The 26532-nt window shown below is 42.9% G+C and overlaps 1 protein-coding gene across 1 annotated transcript; it reads left to right on the top strand.

Moving 5' to 3' along the window:
* Positions 1-13046: 13046 nt before the first annotated feature.
* LOC134615695 (E3 ubiquitin-protein ligase TRIM21-like) lies at positions 13047-23256 on the top strand. The gene is made up of 2 exons (XM_063460287.1): positions 13047-13144; positions 21589-23256. Exon 2 carries the CDS (start codon positions 21598-21600, stop codon positions 23254-23256), a length of 1659 nt encoding a protein of 552 aa, XP_063316357.1. The 5' UTR covers positions 13047-13144; positions 21589-21597.
* Positions 23257-26532: the final 3276 nt, after the last annotated feature.

Below are 26532 nucleotides of genomic sequence, written 5' to 3'. Positions count from 1 at the left end.
CGCATATGTGACTTGGGAGAGATGCCGGGGCCACGGGCGCTTTTGTTCAGGAGGCAGGGCACGCAGCAAGTCATGAAGTGTACGATTAAATCGTTCACATTGACCATTACCTTGCGGATGATAGGGGGTCGTCCGACTCTTCTCTATCTTATAAATCTTACACAGCTGTTGCACCAAAGCACTTTCAAAATTTCGCCCCTGATCAGAATGTATGCGACTTGGAGGCCCAAATAAATGAAACCAATGCTTCACTAAAGCTTCTGCCACTGTGCTGGCTCGCTGATCTTTCGTAGGGACAGTCTGAGTATATTTAGAAAATATGTCAGTCATTACCAAAATATTCTCTTTACCATCGGTTGAGGGTTCAAGTACTGTAAAATCAATTGCCAAAATTTCATGAGGCCAAGATGCAGAAATACTGCCCATAAAGGTTTTAATCTTTGGCACAACAGCTTTAGAAAGAACACACCTTTCACAATCTCTGCACCATCTCTCAATATCTACATACATATGTGGCCAATAATATCGTGAGCGCACCAACTGCAGTGTACGCTCAACCCCTTGATGGCCATGCTCATCGTGGAGTAAACGAAGGACGCGGCTCTGTAAACACTGCGGCAACACAAGCTGGTCAACCTCCCTCCCTCCATCAGGAGTATGAGTGCAGCGATATAACACAGACTCCCTTTGTTTCATCCGCCCCCATTGACGGACCAATTCCCTCGAACCCTTACCAAGACCATCTCTTTCCTTTGAATCGGGCAACCTGGCCACCTCCCAATACTTTAAGAAAGGGCCAATCACAGGGTCTTGTTTCTGTAACCTACAGAGATCAGAGAAAGAACAACCAGGTAACACACTTCTCTCTGCCTGAACACTAGGAATCATCTCACACTGCACTCCAATATCATTAGATAACGGACCATCCGATTCCATTACAGTTCCATGTAGGCGGGACAATGCATCTGCATTAGCATTCTGAGCCCCAGGCCGGTATTTTATGGTCAAATCAAAAGCGGCCAGCTCTGATGCCCACCTCTGTTCTGTGGCACCTAGCTTTGCCGTGGACAAATGACTTAGAGGGTTATTGTCTGTAAATACAGTGCAACGATGACCCAAAAGATACTCCCTAAACTTTTCAGTGACTGCCCACTTAAGAGCTACAAGCTCAAGCTTCATGGAACTATAATTTTTCATATTCCGCTCTGTAGGCTTTAAGCTCCGACTAGCAAAAGCTATTGGCCGCAACTTACCCTCATACTCCTGGGAGAGCACTGCCCCTAGACCGCCATAACTTGCATCTACTTCCAACGTAAATGGCTTCTGAAAATCAGCAAAAGCAAGCACTGGTGCAGAAACTAGGGCAGTCTTGAGCTGATGAAAACTTCGTTCACACTCTAAATCCCAGGAATCCAATAATGGTTTTGGGGGGGTCCTACCTTTTCTACCTGGAGGGAGGAGTGTCGAGACCAGTCTATGCAAGGGAGCAGCCATGCGTGAAAACCCAGCTATGAATCTCCTATAATAACTAGCAAATCCTAAAAAGGAACGCAGTTCTGCTAGATTGCTGGGCGTTTTCCAATCCCGCACCGCAGCTATTTTATCTGGATCAGTAGAAACTCCTTCGGCAGACACCACATGCCCCAAATACTTCACTTGCCTCTGGAAAAACTGGCACTTTGAGAGTTTCACTTTAAGCCCCTCTTTATCCAGACGAGAGAATATTTCTTCCAACCGCTCCAAATGCTGTTGCACAGAGGATGAAAAAAACAATCACATCATCCAAATACAAAAGCACCGACTGATGTCTGCAATCTCCAAACAAACGCTCCATCAGGCGCTGAAATGTACTGGGTGCATTACACAAACCAAAAGGCATGCGGTTGAACTCAAACCAAATGGGGTACAAAATGCAGTTTTAATCTTATCCTTCTCAGCCATTTCCACCTGATTATAACCACTAGCCAGGTCCAAAGTGGAAAACCACTGAGCACCCGTCAAAGCATCCAAGGATTCTTCAATCCTTGGCAGAGGAAATGCATCCTTTCTGGTCTTGGCGTTTAACTGTCTATAATCGACACACATGCGTAAACTTCCATCCTTCTTTTGAACAAGAACTATTGGGGATGAATACGGACTACTACTTTCTCTGATGATGCGAGCTTGCAGCAGCTGTTTGATATGATCCCTTGCCAGTTCATACTGAGACGGAGGGATTCGCCTGTAAGGTTGTCGCACTGGTGTTTCATCTATCAAAGGAATTTGATGAGTGATCAATTTACTACAACCAACATCCAACTCATTCTTGGCAAACATGCCGCTATACTTCTGCAATAGAACTTTTGCTTGCCGTTTCTCGCTCTCCTCAAGATTTTCAAATTCAGGCAGATCCAATTCCCCTGAATTGTCTGCCATTGTATGACTGGAAATATAAGCTGTACAACACTGTGAATTTACAGAGACCTGTATTTCAGAATGACCCTCTACTAGCACACTGGCCAGTTGAACTGTAGCAATCACCCGACGAGGTGTCAACCAGACATCAGCTTTACCCACATTAGTAACTGGAACAAAAGCCTCCCCTCCTTCTCCCTTTACCAATGAAGGAGACACCAATAAGCCTTCCGGGAGAAAACCATCATCAGGCCCTAGGGGTTCAATCAAAAGGTCAATGGGTGTATTCACAGGCATCTTTGGACAGGTAACAGGAACATAACTTCGCGTTCCAGCTGGAACACAGAAAGACTTCTTACCCTGTACTCTAACACGATGGGGTTCGGGAGAATTTGCCATGGCCTCCATCATTTGGCAGTATCTCAGCGCTCTTCTCCACCCAAGGGGCGCAGTCTTCAAAACTGGAGCCTCCCAGAGGTCAGAACCATATTGTTTACACAATTCAGAGTACAGAGGGTTCAATACATTCATTCCTAACACACCAGGTACAGATGTCTTTTTCTGTGCCATGTGGCTATCTGTTGGATCTCCCACAATCAACACCCCTCGACGAGGTAGGTGAATTCCCAGGATTGTAACATCCAACTCAATATACCCAGAATAAGGAATTTGTAAGCCATTAGCTGCTTTAAGCCCCAACCAACCACAGTCTTTGAGCTTTTCGTCACTGAGATGAGAAAAGTTATTTCTAAAAGAACTTTCTGTGATTGTTGTGACCATGGACCCTGTGTCCAGCAAACATGAAATAATAACCCCACCCAAATCAACCTCCCCTTCCAAGCATTCACCAACTAGATGGCCGAGTTCTACATTATTGGAGCCTTGCAACCCTCCCACCAGTTAGTGGCTCTGTGCACTGGTGGGTACTAGTTTTCCGCCGCCCTAGTGGTTTGGCCATCAGCCCTAGCTGCTCTTTCATGCTGATTTCCATCAGAATTGGGTAATGTCGGACAAAAACGGGCAATATGTCCAACTTGCTCACACCTAAAACAAATGGGTTTACCATTCACCGTTCTTCTACGTCGAGAAGTGTGATTGTTAGAAGCAGCCACCTCCTGTGGGTTTAATGCCTTAATAACCAACTCTAATTGTGTCTGTTGGGCTTTAAAAAGGGACACCAACTCAGCATATTCTGATGTTCTGGAATCTACAGTTTCACAAGAAGCTTGCATATCTCCAGAAACTGAAATAGACTGATTATATCTAGACCTAAAAGGCTGATTCTCATACTGTGCCATCCACCTGGTCGCTTCAGCTCTCGCCTCACGAATCGTCCACTGTGGATTGGCATTAATTAAATCTCTCAGCCTGATCCTCAATGTCTGATCTCTAACACCATCACAAAATTGATCACGCAGATCTTTTGAAGCTTTTCTTGCAGCTTCCTCATCCGTTTTAATAATCTGGTCCATTAAGGCCATCAAAGAATGAGAAAAGTCAATTAGAGACTCACCCTCTAATTGTTTACGATTGAAAAATCTGCGTTGCAAAGAAATGTGGGAATCTAAGCAGCTGTAAGTTTCTTTCAGTGTATCAAAAATTTTCTTTCTGTTCTTTTGGTAAAAACTTTATCTCAGTGCGTGCAGTACCCTCTAAATGGTTAAAAGTTATTTGAGCTTGCTCTTTTTCAGTTCTGCCTCTCGTGCGCACAAAGTCTCTCATTTGTTCAATCCAGTCATCTAGAGTCAGTGAGCCCATATTGTCCAACTTCCCTGAAAATGTTGGCAACTTTCTATCCTGTTGTACATATACCACAGGATTGGGTCTCACAGTCTCTGATTCGCTTCCTGTAGCTCCTGTTGATGTGGAGGGCCTCTCTGTACCCACAGATGCTGTTTTCAAGTCTCTAAGTTCATTCTCCAACTCCTGTATACGTTGGGCCATTGTTTGTTGCTCGCTTCCCTCCATGATGGCGATCGAGACCTGGCTGCTCCTTCACTCCAATCTTACAAACCTGTCCCTGTTGTCCTTAAAAAAAAAAAAAATAACAAAAAAAACAAAAAACGGCCACTCCCTTGAATCCTGTTCGTAACAACGCCAAAATGTAACCGAGGACAAGGTAGGAGTGAACAGGACAAAGAAATAAATTGATCATTTATTTATTACATTAATTAAACATACAAATGCCCCATTATTTCCAGACAGGACTTACAACACATCCTGCTGATATCCCAGCTGCACATGAGACTTACCACACTAACTGTGCGAATATAATTACACTGCAACCGGTCACACCCCGCTTAGCGACACTGCAATCGTGAAACGCACTGCAAACAATTCAGGTCTCAGCCCAGCTGGGAATCAGCGCTATGTATGGCCTGCAATCTGGGAGACAAAGGGAAGTGGCACAAACAATTAAACAAAAAAACAAAGAAAGGAGGTTAGTCCGCCCTTACACAACTCGCTCTCAATCAATAACCGCCTTTACGGCTGGACGGACTAACCATAAGAAAATTACAAATCAATCAAAAGAACAAAAAAAGGACAGCAGAGACAGCACAGCTGAAAAACAAACAACATTATCAATTAAAATATTACCCAATAAAATACCAATTTTATGAAACCATTTAAAATCATGAAGCTAAAAACAAACACTCAATATACCTACAATATTGATCAGTTTCCCTGCGCGCAGTCGATCAAGGGCTTGATCAATTATTCTATTAAAATTGGTGGTCACACTAAAAAAGTCCAACGACACATTAAAAATAGGCACACACAACCAGCAAATGATCCAAACAAAACGGCAAAAGTCTCTTACCGACAGTATACCCACTCGCACCCGAGTGAATTAATTGCCTCTGGTTTCTTCCACAGAAGAGCGCTGACTTCACCCCACACACCCACTACCTTTTCACAGCTCTTTCAGCCAATCACCTGGCAGAGAGCAACAAACTGCCAGGTGACACTTGTTACATTTATTATCAGAGATAGTAAATCCAGATGGCTGAAGAAGGAAGGGTTCAAATCAGGTAATACTTGAGGCAAACACTGAGGTAGTTAAACAGTCCGAGTACAACAAGACTCGGAGGAAAACTGAGGCTTAACTGCACATAATCGAGTCAGGAAAAGACACACAGTTTGGAAAAACAAGGCACAGGAAAACAGGTTATCAAAATAAGACAGGAAACATCAAATATCAAACAGGAAACTGGGTACAAAACCCAGGATCATGACACTAATGCAGATATCTTCATTCTTGATTCAAATCTCATCTCAAATCTCAAATAATCTCTTCATAAAAAAACAAGTGTTCTGACTTGTCTGATATCATTAAGAACCACAGCTCTATTTAGCTTTAACTTGTAAACATTAATGTCTGTTCATTGTTGTTTGGTGCTTATGTGACCTCTGTGTAGCATCTTCTCTGGTCTGCATTCACAACAAAAAGGCAACAAGTTAGAATGCTTTTGTTTATTGTCGTGGGCAGTCAGCATAGCAGGAATCCTCCATTATTCTGAGCATTACATTTCCACTTGCAGTGTGATCATATAGTGGTAAAATTATACACAACAAAATAGAAGAACCTCAACACCATTAATCTGCATGTAAAATTTCCCAAATGAAAGAAATACAGAAATATATTTCAGAGCTGTACATAAAACAATGTGTGTTCTCTAAACAATGCCGCCTTCAGGTCAGGTGACAGAGCTCTGTACAGGGCTGCTCGACCTGACCTGAGAAGGGAAATTAAAAAAGCCAAGTCAGACCACAAAAGAAGCATAGAGTCCCACCTGTCCAGCAACAACACACGGGAGTTGTGGCAGGGAATACAAGACATCATCGATCACAGAGGCTGTGAAAGCAGAAAACCTGAGTGTGCAGCGGGCAGAGGAAATAAACAGCTTCTTTGCCCGCTTTGAAACACCACAACAGCAGCACTCATCTGCTTCAGCCCTGCTCCCATCCTCATCCTCACCTGGTTCCTGCACCGCTCCACTCACTGTAACGGGGCACGATGTCAGACGTGTGCTCCTAGCAGTGAACCCCAGGAAGGCGGCCGGTCCAGACAGAGTACCTGGCAAGGGTTAAGAGCATGTGCCCACCACCTCACCCTCATCTTCACCAGACTCTTCAACCTCTCATTGGATCAGGCAGCAATCCCATCCTGTTTAAATCAGACACAATCATCCCAGTGCTGAAGAAGTCTCCCATCACCAGCCTGAATGATTACCGCCCTGTGGCCCCCACGCCGTTAATCACGAAATGCTTTGAGAGACTAGTCCTTCAGCACATCAAGGATTACTTCCCCCCCAGAATTCAACCCCCACCAGTTTGCATACCCTCCACTCTGTGCTGAGTCACCTGGAACAACGTCAAAGCTACGCCCTTATGCTCTTTGTGGACTACAGCTCAGCCTTTAATACAATCATCCCGGAAATCCTCATCACCAAACCGGTCACTCTTGGCCTCCCTCCTCTCACATGTGCCTGGATAAAAGCATCTCTCACAAACTGGCCCAAGACTGTAAAACTCGGCCCCCATCTATCCTCCAGTCGCACACTGAGCAGCGGCTCCCTACAGGGCTGTGTGCTGAGCCCCCTCCTGTATTCTCTCTACACCCACGACTGCAGCTCGACCCACAACAACAACCTCATCATCAAGTTTGCTGATGACACCACGGTAGTTGGACTCATCTCAAAGTTGGACTCTCATCTGTACCGGCCTGTCGTGGTGAAGAGAGAGACGAGCGCAAAAGCAAGCCCCCAGAAGGATCATTAAAACCCCTTAATAATGCAGATTCTGTGCTATGAAGAGTTTTAAAACCTGACTGAAAAACCTCAAGGACACCATTATCATCTAGAAAATCTTTCAGTTGACTAAAAACAATTTCTCTTAAACATTGGAAAGTAAAGGCAGCTTGGAAATAGGCCTATAATTAGCTAAAACTGTGTGATCAAGGCCCGGTTTCTTAAGCAGTGGCTGCACTACTGCATGTTTGAAATTTGCAGGAACCACACCAGAAGACAGACTGCTGTTAATAATGTCAAGGACATACTTCCTATACTAGGAAAAAATTCTTTAAAAGATTGTGGAGGAAAAGGATCAGGAGGGGAACCTGCGGGTTCTGAAGATATGTTCAGCCTATTTTAGAGTTCAGAAATGTAGAATTATTGTAGAGACACTGACACTGCCCTCGATGTAATAAAGGCCGGAGTGTGTCATAAACTTAGGAGTAGATTTCTAGGAGACCTTCCCCCACTTGAGCTGTGAAAGTAAGACAGAGAGAAGTTAATGCTGAGTGGAAATTCCCCAGGGGATACCTGGGTGGGGGTCTCAACATTTGTAACTGGGTAACTGTGGTTTGGAAGGGGGATTACTTTTATGACCCCCAGGAAGTCACGTATACGGAGACACACACACACAGTGCTTTCACTGTTACGACAGACCCACACCCACATGCACACTCACTCACGTGCGCTCACATATACACACAGGTACACGCACACTGTCACTTGTGTGCACTCACATAGACACACGGGTATGTGCACACACAGGCACTCACGTGCTCCCCCCCATTCTCAGACGCGGGAGGAGGACCTGTGAGGGCAGGAGATCCAGGGTGGTAACCTGGGGATTAGGAACTCCTAAATAACTAAGTCGGGGAGAGGTCCCTGTCACAGTCTGCATAAAAGCAGGATCGGTTGCTTTCGCCGGTTAGATTCAGAGCTGAGTTGAACCAGTGCCTGATGTAGAAAGAGGACTGTGTAGTGTGTGGAAGCGCAGTCAGAGTCTGTGTCTCGTCCGAACTACAGGAGTAAATTAAAGTAAGAAAAAGAATTCGAGTCTAAAAGTGTGTGTTTGGGGTGTGTGTGTGTGTTGGAAATCGCTGTTAGAGTCGGCGTTTCGACAGAGCTTCGAGAGTAAGTGTAGGAACTAAGAGATTTGAGTATAAGATTGTGTTTTTGTGCTGTATGTGGAAACGCGCCGGGAGGCCGTGCCACTAATTGTTGTGTATTCTGAGTGTATTGGGGATTGAATTTAAATGTGTTTTGAGAAAAAAGAGAAATCGCAGTTAGAGGTCGTGATGTAGTTTAAGTATTTTGTGCTGCGATCTGAAGATCGTGAGTTTATAATCTTGTTTTTGTTGAGTTAAAAAAAAAAAAGCACACCATATCCGCTCTGTGTGCTGATCAGGGCGTTGTCCTGAATCAGCAGAGGAAGTGTCTCGCAGAGAGTTTGAATGGGACTGCGAGAAGCATGAGGTGTGTGGGCCAGCCTCGAGGGGCGGGTTCACAGGTGGAACAAAGGAGGAGTAAAATGTGTGTGTGTGAGAGAGGAAGAAAGGTGGGGGTGAGTGACCAGCCTGTGAGTGTGTGGGTGAATTCCCTGATGACAAAAAAGGGAGACAAAGTACATTAGTTGATTTTCTGTGAAATAATAATAGTCAAGAAATCATAGTGATCAAATAGGAGAAAATGAACTAAAATAAGTAAAAAAAACAAAACAAAAACTAAAACAGTGGATTAGCGTTAAGGTAATGATAAATAAATTGATAAAATTAATAGTGACATTTAAAGGTGCTCAGTATTCAAGGATGGATGGAGAATTCGATTGGATTGGATGAAAGCTGTTGGGGTGAAATGAAAATGAGGTTAGAGTAGTGAGTTTACAGATTAATGTGTGGGTGTAAAACAATGGGGTAAAAAAAAAAAGAAAAGAAGAGAAAATAATGAAAACAAAGAAAATAAAAAGTGTGTAAGTGTGAGTGGGAAATTGTCTCCAACTGGGGGAAGCAGTGACACTACAGGTCATCTTATTCCCCTACTGGACACAAATGAAAACATGATTTGAAGTGTTGTGGATGAAAATAATTAATAACAACATCAAGAAATGTTTTTGTGTTTGCGGTTAAGAACAAGTGCAATTTCATTTTCGGGGTTTAAAGTCAGTAGAGTTCAAAACAAAATAAGCGGAGATCTGTTGTTTTAGGAATGATGAAAACATATGCAGTCACAGTGAATAATGAAAGTCTCTCAGTCTGTCGTTTACAGGTGGGGAACGGACCTGGATCAATTCTCCACGGGCAGCAGTCGGAAGAAAATTATAGGTTAAGATCTTTAGAAACAAAAAAATAGAAACACCCAGCCCGAGGTTTGGCTGAATTGTTTTGCAGCTTCCCGTCCTCATCCTGAAAAAGCAAGCTTCACAGAAGCTAATCCCTCCTTGAAGACACAGAGTGCAGTTCCAGAAGCACGAGGATGAACATTAACAGTGGACAGCAGTCCAAGAGACAAGACCAGAGACCTGAGCAGAGAGATCCAGCAGCACTATGGGCAAACGGCATCAGAAAGAGAAGATCCACCATCTAGATTGGATGAATGGAGATGCGTTTCCAGCAAGCTGCAATCTCACTGTGTGTGAAGGACTTTTGAGAAGATTGTTGGAGTTTGACACTTGCCATGTTTGGAGCAAGATGGCAATGAAAGAGACAGTGGGAGCATACACGGGACAAAGCTGAAGAGAACTGACTGTCATTGAACTGCAAAGTGGAAGAAGAGACCAAAGTGAAAGAAGAGGAATGCTGTTTTAGTGTGGGGAATCAAATTGTTTTAAGGAATCTGGGGAGACAAACGACTGCCTTGAAGTGGAGGATTGACAAAGTGTCCAGACCACCACACATCAAAAGAGGGTAGAAGGGTTAATAACACACAGCGTGGTTGCCCATGGTAACCTGCAAGCATTTGGGGTTTAGCTGTGCCTGACTAAGACAGAGATTTTCATTTAGATGTTTCTGAAACAAAAAGGTCGAGTCAACTAAGTTTTGTTTTAAAAAAAAGGGGGGGAAGGTACATAAAAGAACGCACAGAAATAGAAAATGTATTAACCCGACTAACACACACACATGTAATGAAGCTCATTAGGATCAAACACAATTTTAAGTAGGCAATACTGTTACCATCATCTTGTCTGGTTTATTGAGTGGGTTGAGAAGTGATACATAGACGACTGAATTAGTATTTTTTGGGGGAATATGACTGAATGATAGAAGGGGTGAACAGAATACTGCAGCCAGAGTTTAAATGAGTGAAACTATCAGATTGTTTTTGTTTTTTGTTTTGTTTTGTTTTTTGTTTCTGATGCACGGGGAAGGTTTTACCGTGGCACACACCTGGGGACAAAAGAAGAAACTGATCATTTCAAAGAATATTGCATTTGTGTGAAGCGTGCGGTTGGTTGATGAAAGTTTTGGGAATTTAATTAGCTGAGGTATTTTTATTTTTTCACCAAGTTTTAGATTTGGTGTGTTTTCACCTATTAGAAAAAGAATATTTTGGGACAAGTCCAAAAATCGGACTTCTGGATTTTTATTTAGTTTTGTTTTTCATTTTGATCTGTTATTTTTATTTTTGTTTTTTTTAACAGTGCACTGGGAGTTTTGTTTGGGAATCTCTTTTCTTTAAGCAGATCTGCACGATGGGAATTAAAAGTGCTATACGACACGTACCGGGCAAACCGTTGCAAGTGAGTTTCTCCAAAATTACAATGGGCTCGGGAGAAGGCCACTTATTTGGGACAATTGGATCCCTATCAAAAAGGATTCAGCGAGGTAATCCAATCTAAAGTTCTTCTTTTCTTTTTGAAATGATGTCATTTTGCTGAGGGTGGAAACGAAATGCGACGATCGATTCCACTATCAGCAAAGAAAGAATGAATGAATGAATGAATGTGTAAATGAGTGAAAATAAAAAAAACTGACTGACTGGTAAAAGCTGCCAAAGCTGCCAAGACTTGACTGACTTGACCACTACTCAATGTGAACCTCCACCTAGACATGACAAAAAGGTGGATGAATTTATGTGTGTTTCTTTTACAGGAGCAGGAAGATGACAGCAGCATCCTAGATTGCGTGAGCTTTGGCCGTACCAATTTAACTTTTAAATGCCACTTTCTGTGATTATGAATCCACCAGGGGTGTGTTATTCATGGGCTTGTTTTGCTCACAGAAGTTACTGTGACAAAGTGTGTATACACCTGCGCAGCACCAACACTGCATTCTCTTTTTTACAGCATTATAGTTCTTCCTGTGATTTGATCATGTGATGTATAACAGGACAACTGGTTGATGTTTTTCTATGACAGGATTTCTGGGTTTATGTGTGAAGAAAACTGTGTTTACAGGTTATGAGTTGGCGACGCTGTTACACTGTCTTTTTGGGAAAATGTTAAAGGTTACTTTGACAATGTGAATAACATGTGAGACATTTCCTGTGTTGAAACTAGTGTCACTTCTTTTCACAGCTATGGATGGTTAACTTTATGGTCTTTTTACAGCTATGGATGGTTAACTTTATGGTCTTTTTACAGCACCTCTGGAACCTGTCAACTTGTGCCTGACCACCAGGATTGTCCATGTGTGTTGCTAATGTTTGTTTTTTCTAAGGATGCATGTAGAGGATTCAGCAGAGACAGACAAGTGACACGAGAAAACAAATAAGACATGTGGTGTTTAAGGAGTAGTTGAATATGGGGCTCATTAGCTGGCCACTATTGAGCTCAAAGTGATAAATGAGTGGAGTGACTTTGCTTAAGGAAAGTCACCGATTAAATTGTGGAATAAATTGGGATGATTCATGATTTGGGGCCAAGTAGGGCAATAATAGTGATTTAATGATTGGAGAAAACCTACACACCAGAGATCAGCTGAGCCGCCTGATGCTCAGATTAACTGGAGACGGTCAAACAGATGTGTGACAGACTTTAAGGAGCTGCTGCCAACAAACCAGCAAATAAACACTGAATATGATGATTATTGCTACACTGCAACATTTGTGAGGTTACCTTAAACACAGTCCATCAGTCTCTTTGCTCTTGAACAATAAAATATTAAAAACTGTCTCGAGTGTATTTGGTGATGTTCTCATGCACGAGGCGAAAACAGCAAACAAACGTCACAGTAAATCTTTCCAGCTGATGTTGGGCATCCTCCACCTGCTGAATCCACTTCAGCCTCTTCCTGCTCATGTTCCTGTTTAGAGGCACAGTCAGTCTGTACAATGGAGAAAACTGAACACAGGAATATTTGGATTTTCCTTCTTTTTCTCTGCTCATGTTCAACTTGTCTAATTCAAGCTGGGAATATTTATTAGAATTCAAATTTAGACAGAAATAAAGTGAATGATATCATTTTATTATTACGTTGATGTAGCACATGGTTCAGTTAGCTTTGTATAAACACATGTGTTAGAAATGTTCTTCAATCAGCTCTTTTTACTCTCTTACATTTCACAGCCAGTACTTTTTTACTTTTACTTGAGTAAAGAAGTTGAATTAGTACTTGGAGTATTTTTAACAGTAGTACTTCTACTTCAGTACACACTGTGTGTACTTTTACCACCTGTGTCTGAGACCTCCTTCAGGGTCCACCTGAAGCTCTCAGTCTGCTGTGGAAAAAGGATATCCAGGTGAGTTTCTCCTGATCACCTGAGGCCGTCATTTCTGTGTGAACTTTACCCACACACCACTCCTCACTCCTCCCACCCGCTGCACACAGTCACTGAGTACAGACCAGCTGATTGCTGTAAAGGGAGAGGCAGGAAGAGGCGGAGCAACACCTGAAAAACATGAAGTTTAACATCATTTTGCAGAAGTGAAAGTGTGAGAGAGCAGCAGCAGAGCTGCAGTCGAGTCCTGTTTGTCTCTAAAAGAAGATTCACTGGAGTCCATCAGGTTTCTCTCAGCAACAGTGGTGAGTGCAGCTGATCACACTTCCTGTTTCTACACAAATCTTCACTCTGTTCACTTCATGCTGACTCATCACAGTCACACTGGATCCATAGAAATCTGCTCATGTAACCACAGATCCACTGTAGGAACATCGAGCTGCTGCTTCAGTCTCACTGTGGCTCTACTCAGGACTGTGGACTCAGTCTGTGCTCTGGACTTCAGACTGACTCCACACTTCCTGGTTATTCATCACTTCCTGTTCTGATGACTGTTTATTCATCACTTCCTGTTCTTATTAGATTGATTCTGGATCATAAGGATTACAGACGTGAAAACACCTAGGGCTGCACGATTTTGCATAAAATGAGAATCGCGATTTTTTTGCTTAGAATTGAGATCACGATTCTTTCACGATTTTCTTTTCCAATATAAATATTTATTGCACTTATTAACTGCACATCAACTTCGTAACAGTTGAAACTGAACATAAAAACAATAAATAAACATAAAAACAATAAATGCCTCACATTTTGTGGTTGCCGCAAAATGTTGTACTGCTTGAAATTCCGTCTCCACCGTTGCTCGACACTGCGTGTATAGAGCAGGTAGTGCAACAATAGAAAAATAGTTGCGGGACGGCACTGTGCAGCGTTTGTCTAGGGTGTTGATCATTTTCCTAAATCCCTCGTTTTGCACAGTGTTGATATATCTTTGGTCAGATGATGAGTAATAGCCTCCGTAATTTCTGCGGGAGTTCGACGTGTATAGGGAAGCGCTGTATAAGGTTCCCGTTATTGATGTTTGGGTGGTTGACCGGGACGGATTTTTTCCTGTCACTTTCTTGTCATCCCTGACGTGTTCTCCGTTGTTTTTCCCTGCCTGAGCATCACGGCACAGCTTCTGTATCACGTGGTATAAGGCTCAGCCCTTGTCATTTGTTGAGCAGGAAGAGTGAGCGCTTGTTTTCATGCAGATTACGTCCCGGATCAAAATGCGGTACAATCGTCGTCGTCTTTTCTTTTTTAAAAAAAAAAAACTCATCATTTGGAAATGAGATCGCACATAAGTATGAATCAAGATCGCGATTTTCTAACGATTAATCGTGCAGCCCTAAAAAGACCTATTTATTCTTTATTGATATAAAGCCTTTGATACTGTAAACCAGCAGATTTTGGTCAGTACTTCAAAAAGTCATTCACACATTTTACAAAGAGAGATAATCTGACTTAGTGTATCCTGTAAGAGTCACAGATGTTCCTGAATCATTCAGAAAACAGTCGATGATGCACTTTATAACTTTGTGTGGAAACATAAATCTCATTATTTAAACAGACGTGTTTGAATCATCCTGATAATCGAGGCTTTAAATATGTCAGAGTTCACACATCAGCTGTGATATTCAAGCTGAACTGGATCAAACATGTCATCAGACACAAACATAGATGATGGTGTTTAATCCCAAAGCTTATTGAAACAAACTGGAGGACAGAATTCCTCCTTAAATGTATTTTGATCAACAAAATTCACTGATCTCATTTTCACACACAGGCTTCATCATGGTGGCTTCTTCTCTACTAACATAAATCTTTGATCTGGACAAACAAATATATGAAATACAAAAATAAATCAATGTTTTCTGAGGATCCAGAATATAATGAATGATGTATCCCAGTGAGTGACTGGAAAAGTTCATCTTCTTCCATATCCTGAGTTTGTGAGGAGCTGTGATGTTCCAGTATCTGTGAGAGAAAACAGGACAGTTTTTAATGACGCACAAATGGACCAAATATACAGACACCACTGAATAAACATGTTCTCATAAATGCCATTAATATACTGGATCAAACAGTTAATAACACATTGCTGAAGTTTGTGATTCAATGTCCTCCTCACTGTCAGTTCTATTGGAACAGCCACTGTTTAATATGAGAATAAGAATAAGAATAACTTTATTTATCCTGAAGGAAATTCTTTTGTCATGTACATGCTCAAAGCAGCAGGAGAGACAGAGGAACAGATGAATAAGATATAAGATATATAATATATACAATAAGAATAGTAGTGTACAGTAATATACAGTAGGATAGTGCAAGACATAGTATCGGATAACTCTAACGAAGTAATATACATAACTATATCCTGGTGAATAAATAACTATCAGTGCAGGCGATTCTAGAAAGTGACAAAGTATTGTGCAATAGAATAAAGGGAGTAGCAGCGTATGATGGGGGGATGAAACAAATATTCAATAAGGTACTCTTCGGTAATATTGCACGGTCTGGAACGGAACAGAATAACATTGGTAATCGTCTCAGGAAAATCACCTACAGATTGAGGAAGATTTAAACAGTCTTATAGCCACCGGTACAAAGGATTTACTGTGGCGGTCAGTTCCGCATTTCAGGGCAATGAGTCTTTTGCTGCGTTTGCTCCGATGGCCCATCATGGAGGCGTGCATGGGGTGGGAGGGGTTGTCCATGACAGGAACAAGCTTTTGTAGCATTCTCCTTTCAGACACCTCCTCCAGGTTCTCAAGTCTGATACCCAGGACAGAACCAGCCTTTCTAATCAGTTTGTTCAGCCTGTTGGCATCAGCTGTCTTCACCCCACTTCCCCAGCACACAGCTGCAAAGAACACGATGCTCTCCAACACCGAGTGATACAACATGGTCAGCATTTTCCTACCAACATTGAAGGACCTGAGTCACCTCTCTTTATAGATAGCACTGGTGTTCTTAGTCCAGTCCAGTTTACAGTCCAAGTGTACCCCCAGGTATCGGTAGTCGTCAACTATCTCCACATCAGCCCCTCTGATGGTGACAGGGGTAGGAGGAGGAGCCTGCTTCCTAAAGTCTATAATCAGTTCCTTTGTCTTAATGATGTTAAGTTGTAGGTGGTTTAGCTCACACCACTTGACAAAGCTGTCCACCGCACTCCTGTACTCCTCCTCCTGTCCATCCCTGATACAGCCCACAATGGCAGAGTCATCAGAGAATTTCTGCAGATGACAAGACTGAGACTTGTACCTGAAGTGAGATGTGTAGAGAGTGAAGAGGAAGGGTGATAGGACTGTCCCCTGCGGTGCCCCCGTGCTGCTCAGGATGTTACAGTATCTGTGCGGCAGCTCTTCAGTGGGACATGCTGTGGTCGACTTGTTAAATAGTCCGTAATCCAACCAGCCAGTGGGGCGTCCACCTGCATTTCCGTGAGCTTATTCCCCAGCAGTGATGGTCTGATTGTGTTAAAAGCACTGGAGAAGTCAAAGAACATGACCCTCACAGTGCTCCTAACAATGTCCAGATGAGAATATGCCTGGTCCAGCAGGTAGATGATGGCATTCTCCACACCGATACGAGGTTGATAAGCAAACTGCAGGGGGTCCAGTCAAGGCTCCACCAGCAGACGCAGATGTTTCAGGATGAGTCTCTCCAGCGTCTTCATGACATGTGAGGTCAGAGCCACTGGCCTGTAGTCACCGAGGGTCGACGGGTTGATCTTTTTAAGGACAGGAACCAGGCAGGATGTCTTCCTGAGTGATGGGACTCTCTGCATTTCCAGGCTCATGTTGAAGATCCATTGTAGAACTCCAGACAGCTGGGAAGCACAGCACCTGAGGGCCCTGGGATTGACACCGTCAGGGCCAGAAGCTTTGCTGGAGTGGAGTCTGCCTAATTCTTTTTTGATGTCATCTGCTGAGAGGGACAGGGTGAGACAGGCTGAGGGGGCAGGAGAGGGGGGAGGTGAAAGGAGAAGATAGGAAGAGCTGGGTGTGAAGACAGGAGACGCAGGGCAGTCAAACCTATTGAAGTGCAGATTAAGGTTGTTAGCACTTTTGACGTCCCCATCCATCCCAACACCTCTCTTTTGTCTCAGGCCAGTGATAGCCCACATTCCATTCCACAGCTTCCTGGTGTTGTTTTCCTGCAGTTTGTTTTCCAGCCTCTGTCTGTAGGACTCTTTACCCTCTGCAATCTTGGCTTTCAGCTCCTTCTGCTCCAGTTTCAGCTGATCTCTGTCACCATTTCTGAAAGCTCTTTTTTTCTTGTTTAAGGTTGCTTTGATGTCTTTGGTAACCCAAGGTTTATTGTTGGGGAAGCACAGAATGTTTTTTGGGGGGACCACAGTGTCCACACAGAAGTTGATATAATCTGTTACACAGCCTGTCAGATTGTCAATATTGTCCTGATTGGAATCACAATGAACATCCCAGTCAGTTGACTCAAAGCATCCCTGCAGAGTCTCTTCCGACTCCCTTGTCCGTGTAACCATTTTTGTGGCTGCAGGTTGTCTCTGAACGGCAGGTCTGTAAAGGGGCTAGAGGTAGACCAGGTTGTGATCAGCCCTGCCCAGAGAAGGGAGAGGGCCCTCAGTGGCATTGGCATAAAATAGGTCCAGTGTTTTATTGTCTCTTGTTTTGTAGTCCACATACTGCTTGAATTTAGGTAGAACAGTGGAGAGGTTCATGTGGTTAAAATCGCCCGTTATAGCCACAAACACAGAGGGACTACGATTTAGTAGGTCCGCTGTCGCAGAGCTGATGATATGAGGTGCCGTAAGGGACATTATTACTGAAACGCTCTCACACACACTACTGAAACGCTCTCACACACACTACTGAAATTTTACCTCTCACACACACTACTGAAACGCTCTCACACACACTACTGAAACACTCTCACACACACTACTGAAATTTTACCTCTCACACACACTACTGAAATGCTCTCTCACACACTACTGAAACGCTCTCAAACACACTACTGAAACGCTCTCACACACTCTACTGAAATTTTAGCTCTCACACACACGACTGAAACGCTCTCACACACACTACTGAAACGCTCTCAAACACACTACTGAAACGCTCTCACACACACTACTGAAATTTTACCTCTCACACACACTACTGAAATGCTCTTACACACACTACTGAAATTTTAGCTCTCACACACACAACTGAAACGCTCTCACACACACAACTGAAACGCTCTCACACACACTACTGAAACGCTCTCACGCACTCCACTGAAACCAGAGGCATTTCCGCTGAACAGGAAGTTGTTTCCTGACACGGAAACTGATGGAAAAAGTGGTATATTGCAAAACACTACAAGGATGTCTACTCAACAACCTGCTAGTACAGCGGTCCCCAACCTTTTTTGCGCCACGTACCATTTATGGCCGACAATAATTTCACGGACCGGCCTTTAAGTTGTCTTGGATAAATACAATAAAATAAAACCAGTACCGCTTCCAAAAAAACAAGATTTAATTATAACACACGGGAAAAGACCCAAGGAAACCGAGTTAACAATATAAATGATATAAAAAACAAAACAAAACAATAAATACCCTGAAAACAACAAATTTCAAACTCAAGCCTCAACTCTTGCGACCCGGTACCAAACAAATCACAAGTTTCGTTTGGTACCGGGTTAGGGGTACCAAACGAAACTTTGGTACCCCTAACCCGGTGAAGCAGCCGCATTACTTAACAATATTTTAGCTTCCTTGAATCAAGGAATGGATTCAAGGTACAAGAGGGAATTCGGCAAGTATGTCTTGTTTCCCCTAAGCTTTTTATATTGGCAACTCAGTTGTTAACACTTTTTATCAAAATTTCTAACAACATACAAGGAATATCAATTTTTAATAAAGACTTCAAAATAAGTCAATTCGCAGATGATACATCTATTTTTTTTAAAGTGAAATACGTGGTCGAGAAAACTAAATTTTCTCTAAAGCTTCTCGTTTATCTCTCAGTATCAAAAAATGTGAACTACTCCCGATTCATACAAGCTCTGACTCCTCAATAGCTTTGGTTAGAGTTGAACCTAAAGTTAAATATATAGGGCTGATAATATCTAAAAAAAACAATTAGCAGAGAAGACACTGATATTTGTAACTGTATCATGGAGATGAAGAAATCACTCAGCCAGTGGTTAACCAGAGACCTCGCTATTTTTGGCAGAAACATCCTATCTAAAGCTGAAGGCATCTCCAAATTGATTTATCCTTGTCAGTCTCTATATATCTCCTCTAAAAACATTAACAAGGCTAACACAGTTAGTTTCAAATTTTTTTGGAGGAATAAAACCCATTACATTGAAACATCTCAGAAAAATATTGTCTAAACTGTTCTCAAAGAGAATATAACAAATTTTGTGAACTGGTCCCTCTGCCTCTGTTTCATTTGATTAAAAATGTTATGATATACAATAAGTTCCCATCAGTGCTCCCAAATTTATTGCTAGGGCAATGTCAGCTGTTTGATAAAAATGCAATAATAGATTTATTAGTAGTTTCTTCAAAGACAAAAATATTTCATAGTTACAACAGAATGGTTACATTGCATGGTTCTAATTTAGTTATTTCATATACTGGATAAAGCATACTAAGAATTTATGAAATAGCCTATTCTACCTAAAGTTGAAGAAACACACTTAAAGTAATAAACAAAATTCATCCTGTGGCAGAATTACTAAAAAAGAGATTTGGTTTTGAGGTGGATCAATGTTCTTTTTGTACTGATGAAAATGAAACCCTAGAACATCTTTTTTTCTATGATATTTTTCACACAATGCATATGGTGCAACTTAAAAAAATTGGATTTCCCTAAATATTAATGATGTGCCACTATTTGTGCCACAGTGTGTGAATGTGAGCGTGAATGAATAATGGCATTGTAAAGCGCTTTGGGTGCCTTGAAAAGCGCTATATAAATCCAATGCATTATTATTATTATTTGAATTACATCATAATTTTTTTTATATGGATCATCTAGCATTGGGTGTCATCATCATACTTTTGAGTAAATATCATATCCATTGTGCTAAATGGAGGAACGCTAAGCCTTCTCTCCCTGGTTTTATTAATGATTTTAAGATATTTTTCTCTTTGCTAAAAAAGACAAAAAGCACATAATGCCAAAAAAATTAACCAGGATAATGCCCGTCTGCTATTCTAAATTTTGACTTATGCTGAGGCTTATATATTGTTAAGTAATGAGGCTGCTTCACTTAGGCTACTAGCAGGTTGCTGAGTAGACATCTGTGTAGTGGTTTGTTTGAAATCTACCACTTTTTCCTTCAGTTTCATTGTCAAGAAACAACTTCCTGTTCAAATGAAACGCCTTCCTGTTTAACTGAAATGCCTTCCTGTTCAACTGAAATGCCTTCCTGTTCAACTGAAATGCCTTCCTGTTTAACTGAAACGCCTTCCTGTTCAACTGAAACGCCTTCCTGTTTAACAGAAATGCCTTCCTGTTTAACTGAAACGCCTTCCTGTTCAACTGAAACGCCTTCCTGTTTAACAGAAATGCCTTCCTGTTTAACTGAAGTGCCTTCCTGTTCAACTGAAACGCCTTCCTGTTCAACTGAAACGCCTTCCTGTTCAACTGAAATGCCTTGGTTTTTCAGTAGTGTGTGTGAGAGCATTTCAGTAGTGTGTGTGAGAGCGTTTCAGTAGTGTGTGTGAGAGGTAAAATTTCAGTAGTGTGTGTGAGAGCGTTTCAGTAGTGTGTGTGAGAGGTAAAATTTCAGTAGTGTGTGTGAGAGCATTTCAGTAGTGTGTGTGAGAGGTAAAATTTCAGTAGTGTGTGTGAGAGCATTTCAGTAGTGTGTGTGAGAGCATTTCAGTAGTGTGTGTGAGAGGTAAAATTTCAGTAGTGTGTGTGAGAGCGTTTCAGTAGTGTGCGTGAGAGGGTTTCAGTAGTGTGTGTGAGAGCGTTTCAGTAGTGTGTGTGAGAGCGTTTCAGTAGTGTGTGTGAGAGGATTTCAGTAATAATGTCCCTTACGGCACCTCATATGATGACGTCATACGCCTGCGCTGCGTTGGCATCAGGGGCGATGTAAACAATGACGATAATGGCGAGGGAAAACTCATGCCGTGAATAGTATGGTCGAAGACCTATTGCTAACAGTTCGATGTGTTTGTTACACACAGCCATCCTCACCTTAACGTGAGTCGGGGAACACCAGCGGTTGCTAACATAGAGATCGAGTCTAATATTAATGGGTCGTTGATCTGGACTTACAATAAGAAGTATTTAGTCACCAACAAGGTCGAAGTTTACTTCACAGTAATTGATGGAATATATCCAACCAACTGATTTATTCAAGTATACAAATGATCTGGATGAATCTTGGACCTTCTGTAAAACAGTCAGAGAAACAATTTCACATCTTTCTAACGACTGTATTTATCTTCATCCCCAAAAGTTGATTCTGTTCATCTGGATGCTGCACTGTACAGAAGAGACGACGATGTTAAGTTTGTGTTTGGGATGAACCAGTTTGTGTCTGAGTGTGTTGCTGGGTCTCCACCAGTTACTCTGAGAACTGAAGAAGCTTCAGACGCTTTTCTTTCCAAGCTCCTCAGACTACTGACGCTTGTTTCTCTCTTTTTAAAAATGAACTTTAAAGTGAATTTTGAATCAAATGTGTTTCTTTTTTTTTTCTCCCTCAGAGTGCAGACATGTCTGCTGCCAGCAATCTGCGATCTGAAGAGCAGTTTCGGTGCTCCATCTGTCTGGATGTGTTCACTGATCCAGTCACTACATCATGTGGACACAACTTCTGCAAAACCTGCATCAGTCAGCACTGGGACATGAATGTCATCTCTCAGTGTCCCTTGTGTAAAGAGACTTTCTACACTAGACCTCAGCTGAGGGTCAACACCTTCATCTCTGAGATGGTTGCTCAGTTCAGACGTGAAGCTCAGCAGAAAGCCAGCAGCAGCAGCTCAGAGCAACAAGCTGCCAAACCAGGAGAAGTTCCCTGTGACGTCTGCACTGGAACCAGACTGAAGGCCCTGAAGTCCTGCCTGGTGTGTCAGACCTCCTACTGTCAGACTCACCTGGAGCCTCATCTGACAGTGAAACGTCTGAAAAGACATCAGCTGATTGATGCTGTGGAGAACCTGGAAGACAGGATGTGCATGAAGCACGAAAAACTTCTGGAGCTGTTCTGTAAGACCGACCAGACATGTGTCTGTGTGATCTGCCCTGTTTTAGACCACAAGAACCACAAGTTTGTTCCTCTGAGAGAAGAATATGAAGGAAAGAAGGCAGAGCTGGAGAAGACAGAGGCTGAGATTCAGCAGATGATCCAGAAGAGACGACTGAAGATTCAGGAGATCACAGAGTCGGTGAAGATGAGTAAAGATGCTGCAGACAGACAGAAAGCAGAAGGTGTTCAGGTCTTCACTGCTCTGATGGAGTCTGTTGAGAGACGCCTGAAGGAGCTCATGAAGGAGATCGAAGACAAACAGGAAACTACAGAGAAACAGGCTGAAGGTCTCATCAAAGATCTGGAACAGGAAATCTCTGAGCTGATGGAGAGAAGCTCTGAGGTGGAGCAGCTCTCATGCTCTGAAGACCATCTCCACCTCCTCCAAAGCTTCTCCTCCCTGAAAGCTGCTCCACCCAGCAAGGATTGGACAGAGGTCAGAGTTCATCCACAATCATATGAGGGGACTGCGGGGAGAGCTGTGGCTCAGCTGCAGGAGACAGTCTGGAAACCCATGAAGAAGAAGCTGTTTGAGGCTGAGCTGCAGAGGGTCCAGCAGTATGAGGTGGATGTGACTCTGGATCCTGATACAGCTCATCCTGATCTCATCCTGTCTGATGATGGAAAACAAGTGTACTGTGGTGATGTGGGGAAGAATCTTCCAGACAACCCAGAGAGATTTTCTCAGTGTGTTTGTGTTTTAGGGGAGCAGAGTTTCTCTTCAGGCAGGTTTTACTTTGAGGTTAAGGTTAAAGGAAAGACTGAGTGGGATTTAGGAGTGGCCACAGAGTCGATCAACAGGAAGGGAAAAGTCACAGTGAGACCCCAGTATGGTTTCTGGACTGTAGTGCTGAGAAATGGAAGTGACTACAAAGCTGGTGCTGGTCCTCCAGTCCGTCTCTGTCTTCATCCTGGTCCTGAGAAGGTGGGGGTGTTTGTAGATTATGAGGAGGGTCTGGTCTCCTTTTATGATGTAGGTGCTGCAGCTCTGATCTACTCCTTTACTGGCTGCTCCTTCGCTCACAAACTCCACCCATTCTTCTGTACCGGTCCTTTTTATGGTGGTAAAAACTCTGCACCTCTGATCATCTGTCCTGTCAATCAAACTGAGTCGATCAACGACTGATTTTATTGGATGAACTGATTGATTTTTCTTGAAGGGACCAAATGAACATATTGAGTGTAAATCCTCTACAGTCTCCATGTTTCTATAGAATCTGATCATCAGGACTCTGATTCACACTTTGATTCTCATGGAGTTTGATTTGAACAGAAGAAAAGTTGAATCAGGAAATGTTCCCACTGATGGAGACTCGGGCTGAAGAGCAAATATCAGAGAATAAATGTCCAAAAGCTTCATTTACAATAAAGTTTGTTCAATGCTTTGAGTGAATCCAGACTCATGTGTGGCTGTTATACGGAGCATCAGAGTCCAGCTGAGTTATGTTGGATACAAACTGCTTATTTTGGCTCTGTGAGGATTTTTGTTCACTGAAAACTGATAAGACGGACAATATTCAAAGAACTCTGTAGAGATTCATGCATCCATGTTCTCCACCTGCAGGTGTGGAGGAGAAAGGTGGAGCACAGACTGCTGCATCCTTCCAGTTACATCATTTTGATGATTATATTTCCATGTTGTGATGATTTGGGTTAAAGATAAACAGAGTTGAACGGCTGCAGTCACAGCATGAAGAAGATGCTGAAGCTGAGCTGTCAGTGAACATGTTTCACTGTGATTTGATTTTTAGAATATAAAGTGTGTGTGGCTGCTGACAGCTGCAGTCCGTGTTAGTCTGCATGTTCAATACACACGCAACTTTCCCCGCGAGGCAACGATCCAGCAACAACACAAAGAACAGCTGCAGACACACACATACGCACTAACCTGACCTTTGACCTATTAATTTTAACTTAACTGTACTCATTTTGACCTTTGACCTACTTATTATTATTACGCTGCCATCCCAGGCCATGAAAATCTCCTTCATGTTTTTCTGTTTTATCCTCAGTTACTTTGACACAAAGGCATCTGCTGTGATGCTCACACTTTTGATAATGTCTCGCAAGTGTCAGCTTTCTTTTTATAGATGTTAAAATATGGAAATGTATTGATACATGATCAGAATTATATTTCTGACTGAGGCAAAATTTCCCCAATTAAAATCAAATTGAATCGAATCAAATCATTGATCGAATCGATACAGGATGATGACAGTACCTGAACAGCACACCTGTTCAGGTACACGCGTCACACAGCACACCTGTTCAGGTACACGTGTCACACAGCGGAGGTCAAACCTTTTTATTTGTATAATATTTGCTTTAAGTGCTGTTTTATTTGTATGAACACGTAGAACAGATCAAATCAGAACGAAGCAGGTGGAGCTGAGTCAGGGTGGAGGTGCAGACAGGTGAGCTGAAGGGCAGGAGCCAGTCTGGTCAGGAACTCTATGTCTCCTCAAGTGAACCTCCTCACCTCTGAAACACACACACACACAAACACACACGACTGAAGGTTGCAGTCAGGTTGGGTCAGGGTAGTCAGGGTGGTGAGGGTGGAGTGATCATGGCAGACTTTGAAGCAATAGAACATCTGTTCTATGTCTGTTGCCACCGCTACAGGTTCCTTGCGGAAGCAGATGAGGACTCCTAAAAGTGAATTATTCAAGTCAGGGCCACTCAGCAGGATGTCATTCAGTGAGACACCATCCTGCTTAGCGCTGGAGTCGAACACTGCCCGTACCTGACCTGGTTTTCGCGAATGATACACTCCAAAGATTGCCATTACCAGCACTCTTGTTCATCAGTGGGTGGTGGTACTGGTTCAGCATGACCTACCTCAAAGATCTTCTGCATGAAGGCAATCGTGTTCTTTCATGTCTGGCTTCTTCTCCAGCATGTGCCGTAATGTCAAAAGACGCTTGACTGCTTGGGCTCGGTTGTTAGGGAGTTTGCGCCTTGGTTGCCTGAAGGGTAGTGGTGACACCCAACTATTCGGGTTGACTATGTAGACCTCGTTGTCCATTATTTCCAGAAAGAGTTTGTCTTCCACAGACATCGCAGGTTTGATGTCGTGTGGTGTTTGCTGGAAGACTCCTTCACCAAGGCCATCTTTCCCATCAAACAGGATTTTGGATGCATTAGCTCCTAGAAACTGACGCTGCTGCTCTGGAGTGTCAAGTTTCTCTTTGATGTGGAGACTGTTAGTGCAAGGGTCGAACAGAGATGTACGACCGTTACACAGCACGTTGCACTGATAGACGTTTACAAACTCTGGTTTGTGAGCTCTTCCGAGACAAACCTCTCCAACAATCACCCATCCCAAGTCGAGACGCTGGGCGTAGGGGGCATCGTGGGGCCCATTGCATCGCTCTCGAACCTTGTGTGCCTGTGGTACATCTCGACCGAGCAAGATCAGCATGCTTGCTGATGGATCTATAGCCAGGATTTTATCCACAACCCGCTTGAAATGTGGATAATGTCTGTCGAGCTCAGGTGTGGGAATTTCAGACTTATCAGGAAGCATGTCACATTCGATTAAGGTGGGGAGTGGAATGTGAGTTTTACCATCTAATGACTACATGATGAAATTGTTAGCTCGGCGCCCTGTTGTTTCCATAACTCCTGAGCAGGTCTTCAAGGTTTTTGCTGCCGTGCCCTCTGTAACCCTAAAGAGCTAAAAAAACTCTGTTCTTGCCAAAGACTTACTGCTTTGCTCGTCGAGAACAATGTACGCCTTAAAAGCTTTCTCCCTCTGGCCAGCTGGATAAACTCTGACAAGACAGATATTGGAGCACGACTTTGCTCTGACGGTAGTCCCACAAATGTCTGTGCAGTTTGCTGTGACAGCTAGAGGAGCTTCTTCTCCTTGCTCCCCGCCTTGCTCTCTTGCGGTTACAGGAGTCTCTGATATCCAGGGGGCCGGCCCTGGGTGTAGTGCAGTAGGGTGGTTCTCACTCCTGCACTCTCTGCACTGAACGTTTTTGTGGCAGTCCTTCGTTAGATGAGTGAACGAAGCGCAGCACTTGAAGCAAATATTATTCTCTTTAAGATAAGCTTTGGATAAGCATCCAAAGATTTGCTCCTAAACCCACGACAGTTTCTGAGGGGGTGTGGTTTGTTATGGAGTGGGCATTGTTCATCTGGTTCAGCCCTCCTCTTCCCTGAGGGGCTGGCTTGCATGCTTTTAGAGTTTGCGGAGATTTCTGTCTTTTTGACAGAAATTGGTATTTTCATGTTTGATTTGAAGGGGTGTTCTGGCTTCCATGTCCTCCAACCACCTGTAAGAGGGGCAAAGCTGGGATCATTAGGCGTTTTGGCTTGATCACAAACAAACTTTGCGAAGAAGGAGAACCGTGGGTAAGACGCTTGATGATTTTCTTTGTAACAAGATGCTACA

This window comes from Pelmatolapia mariae, linkage group LG3_W, assembly GCF_036321145.2.
Source record: "Pelmatolapia mariae isolate MD_Pm_ZW linkage group LG3_W, Pm_UMD_F_2, whole genome shotgun sequence".
NCBI lineage: Eukaryota > Metazoa > Chordata > Actinopteri > Cichliformes > Cichlidae > Pelmatolapia > Pelmatolapia mariae.
This window is presented reverse-complemented; position numbering and strand designations above follow the sequence as displayed.

What these genes read in the sequence shown, in the direction of transcription:
- LOC134615695 (XM_063460287.1), top strand. Translation starts at nt 21,598, where the DNA reads ATGTCTGCTGCCAGCAATCTGCGATCTGAAGAGCAGTTTCGGTGCTCC.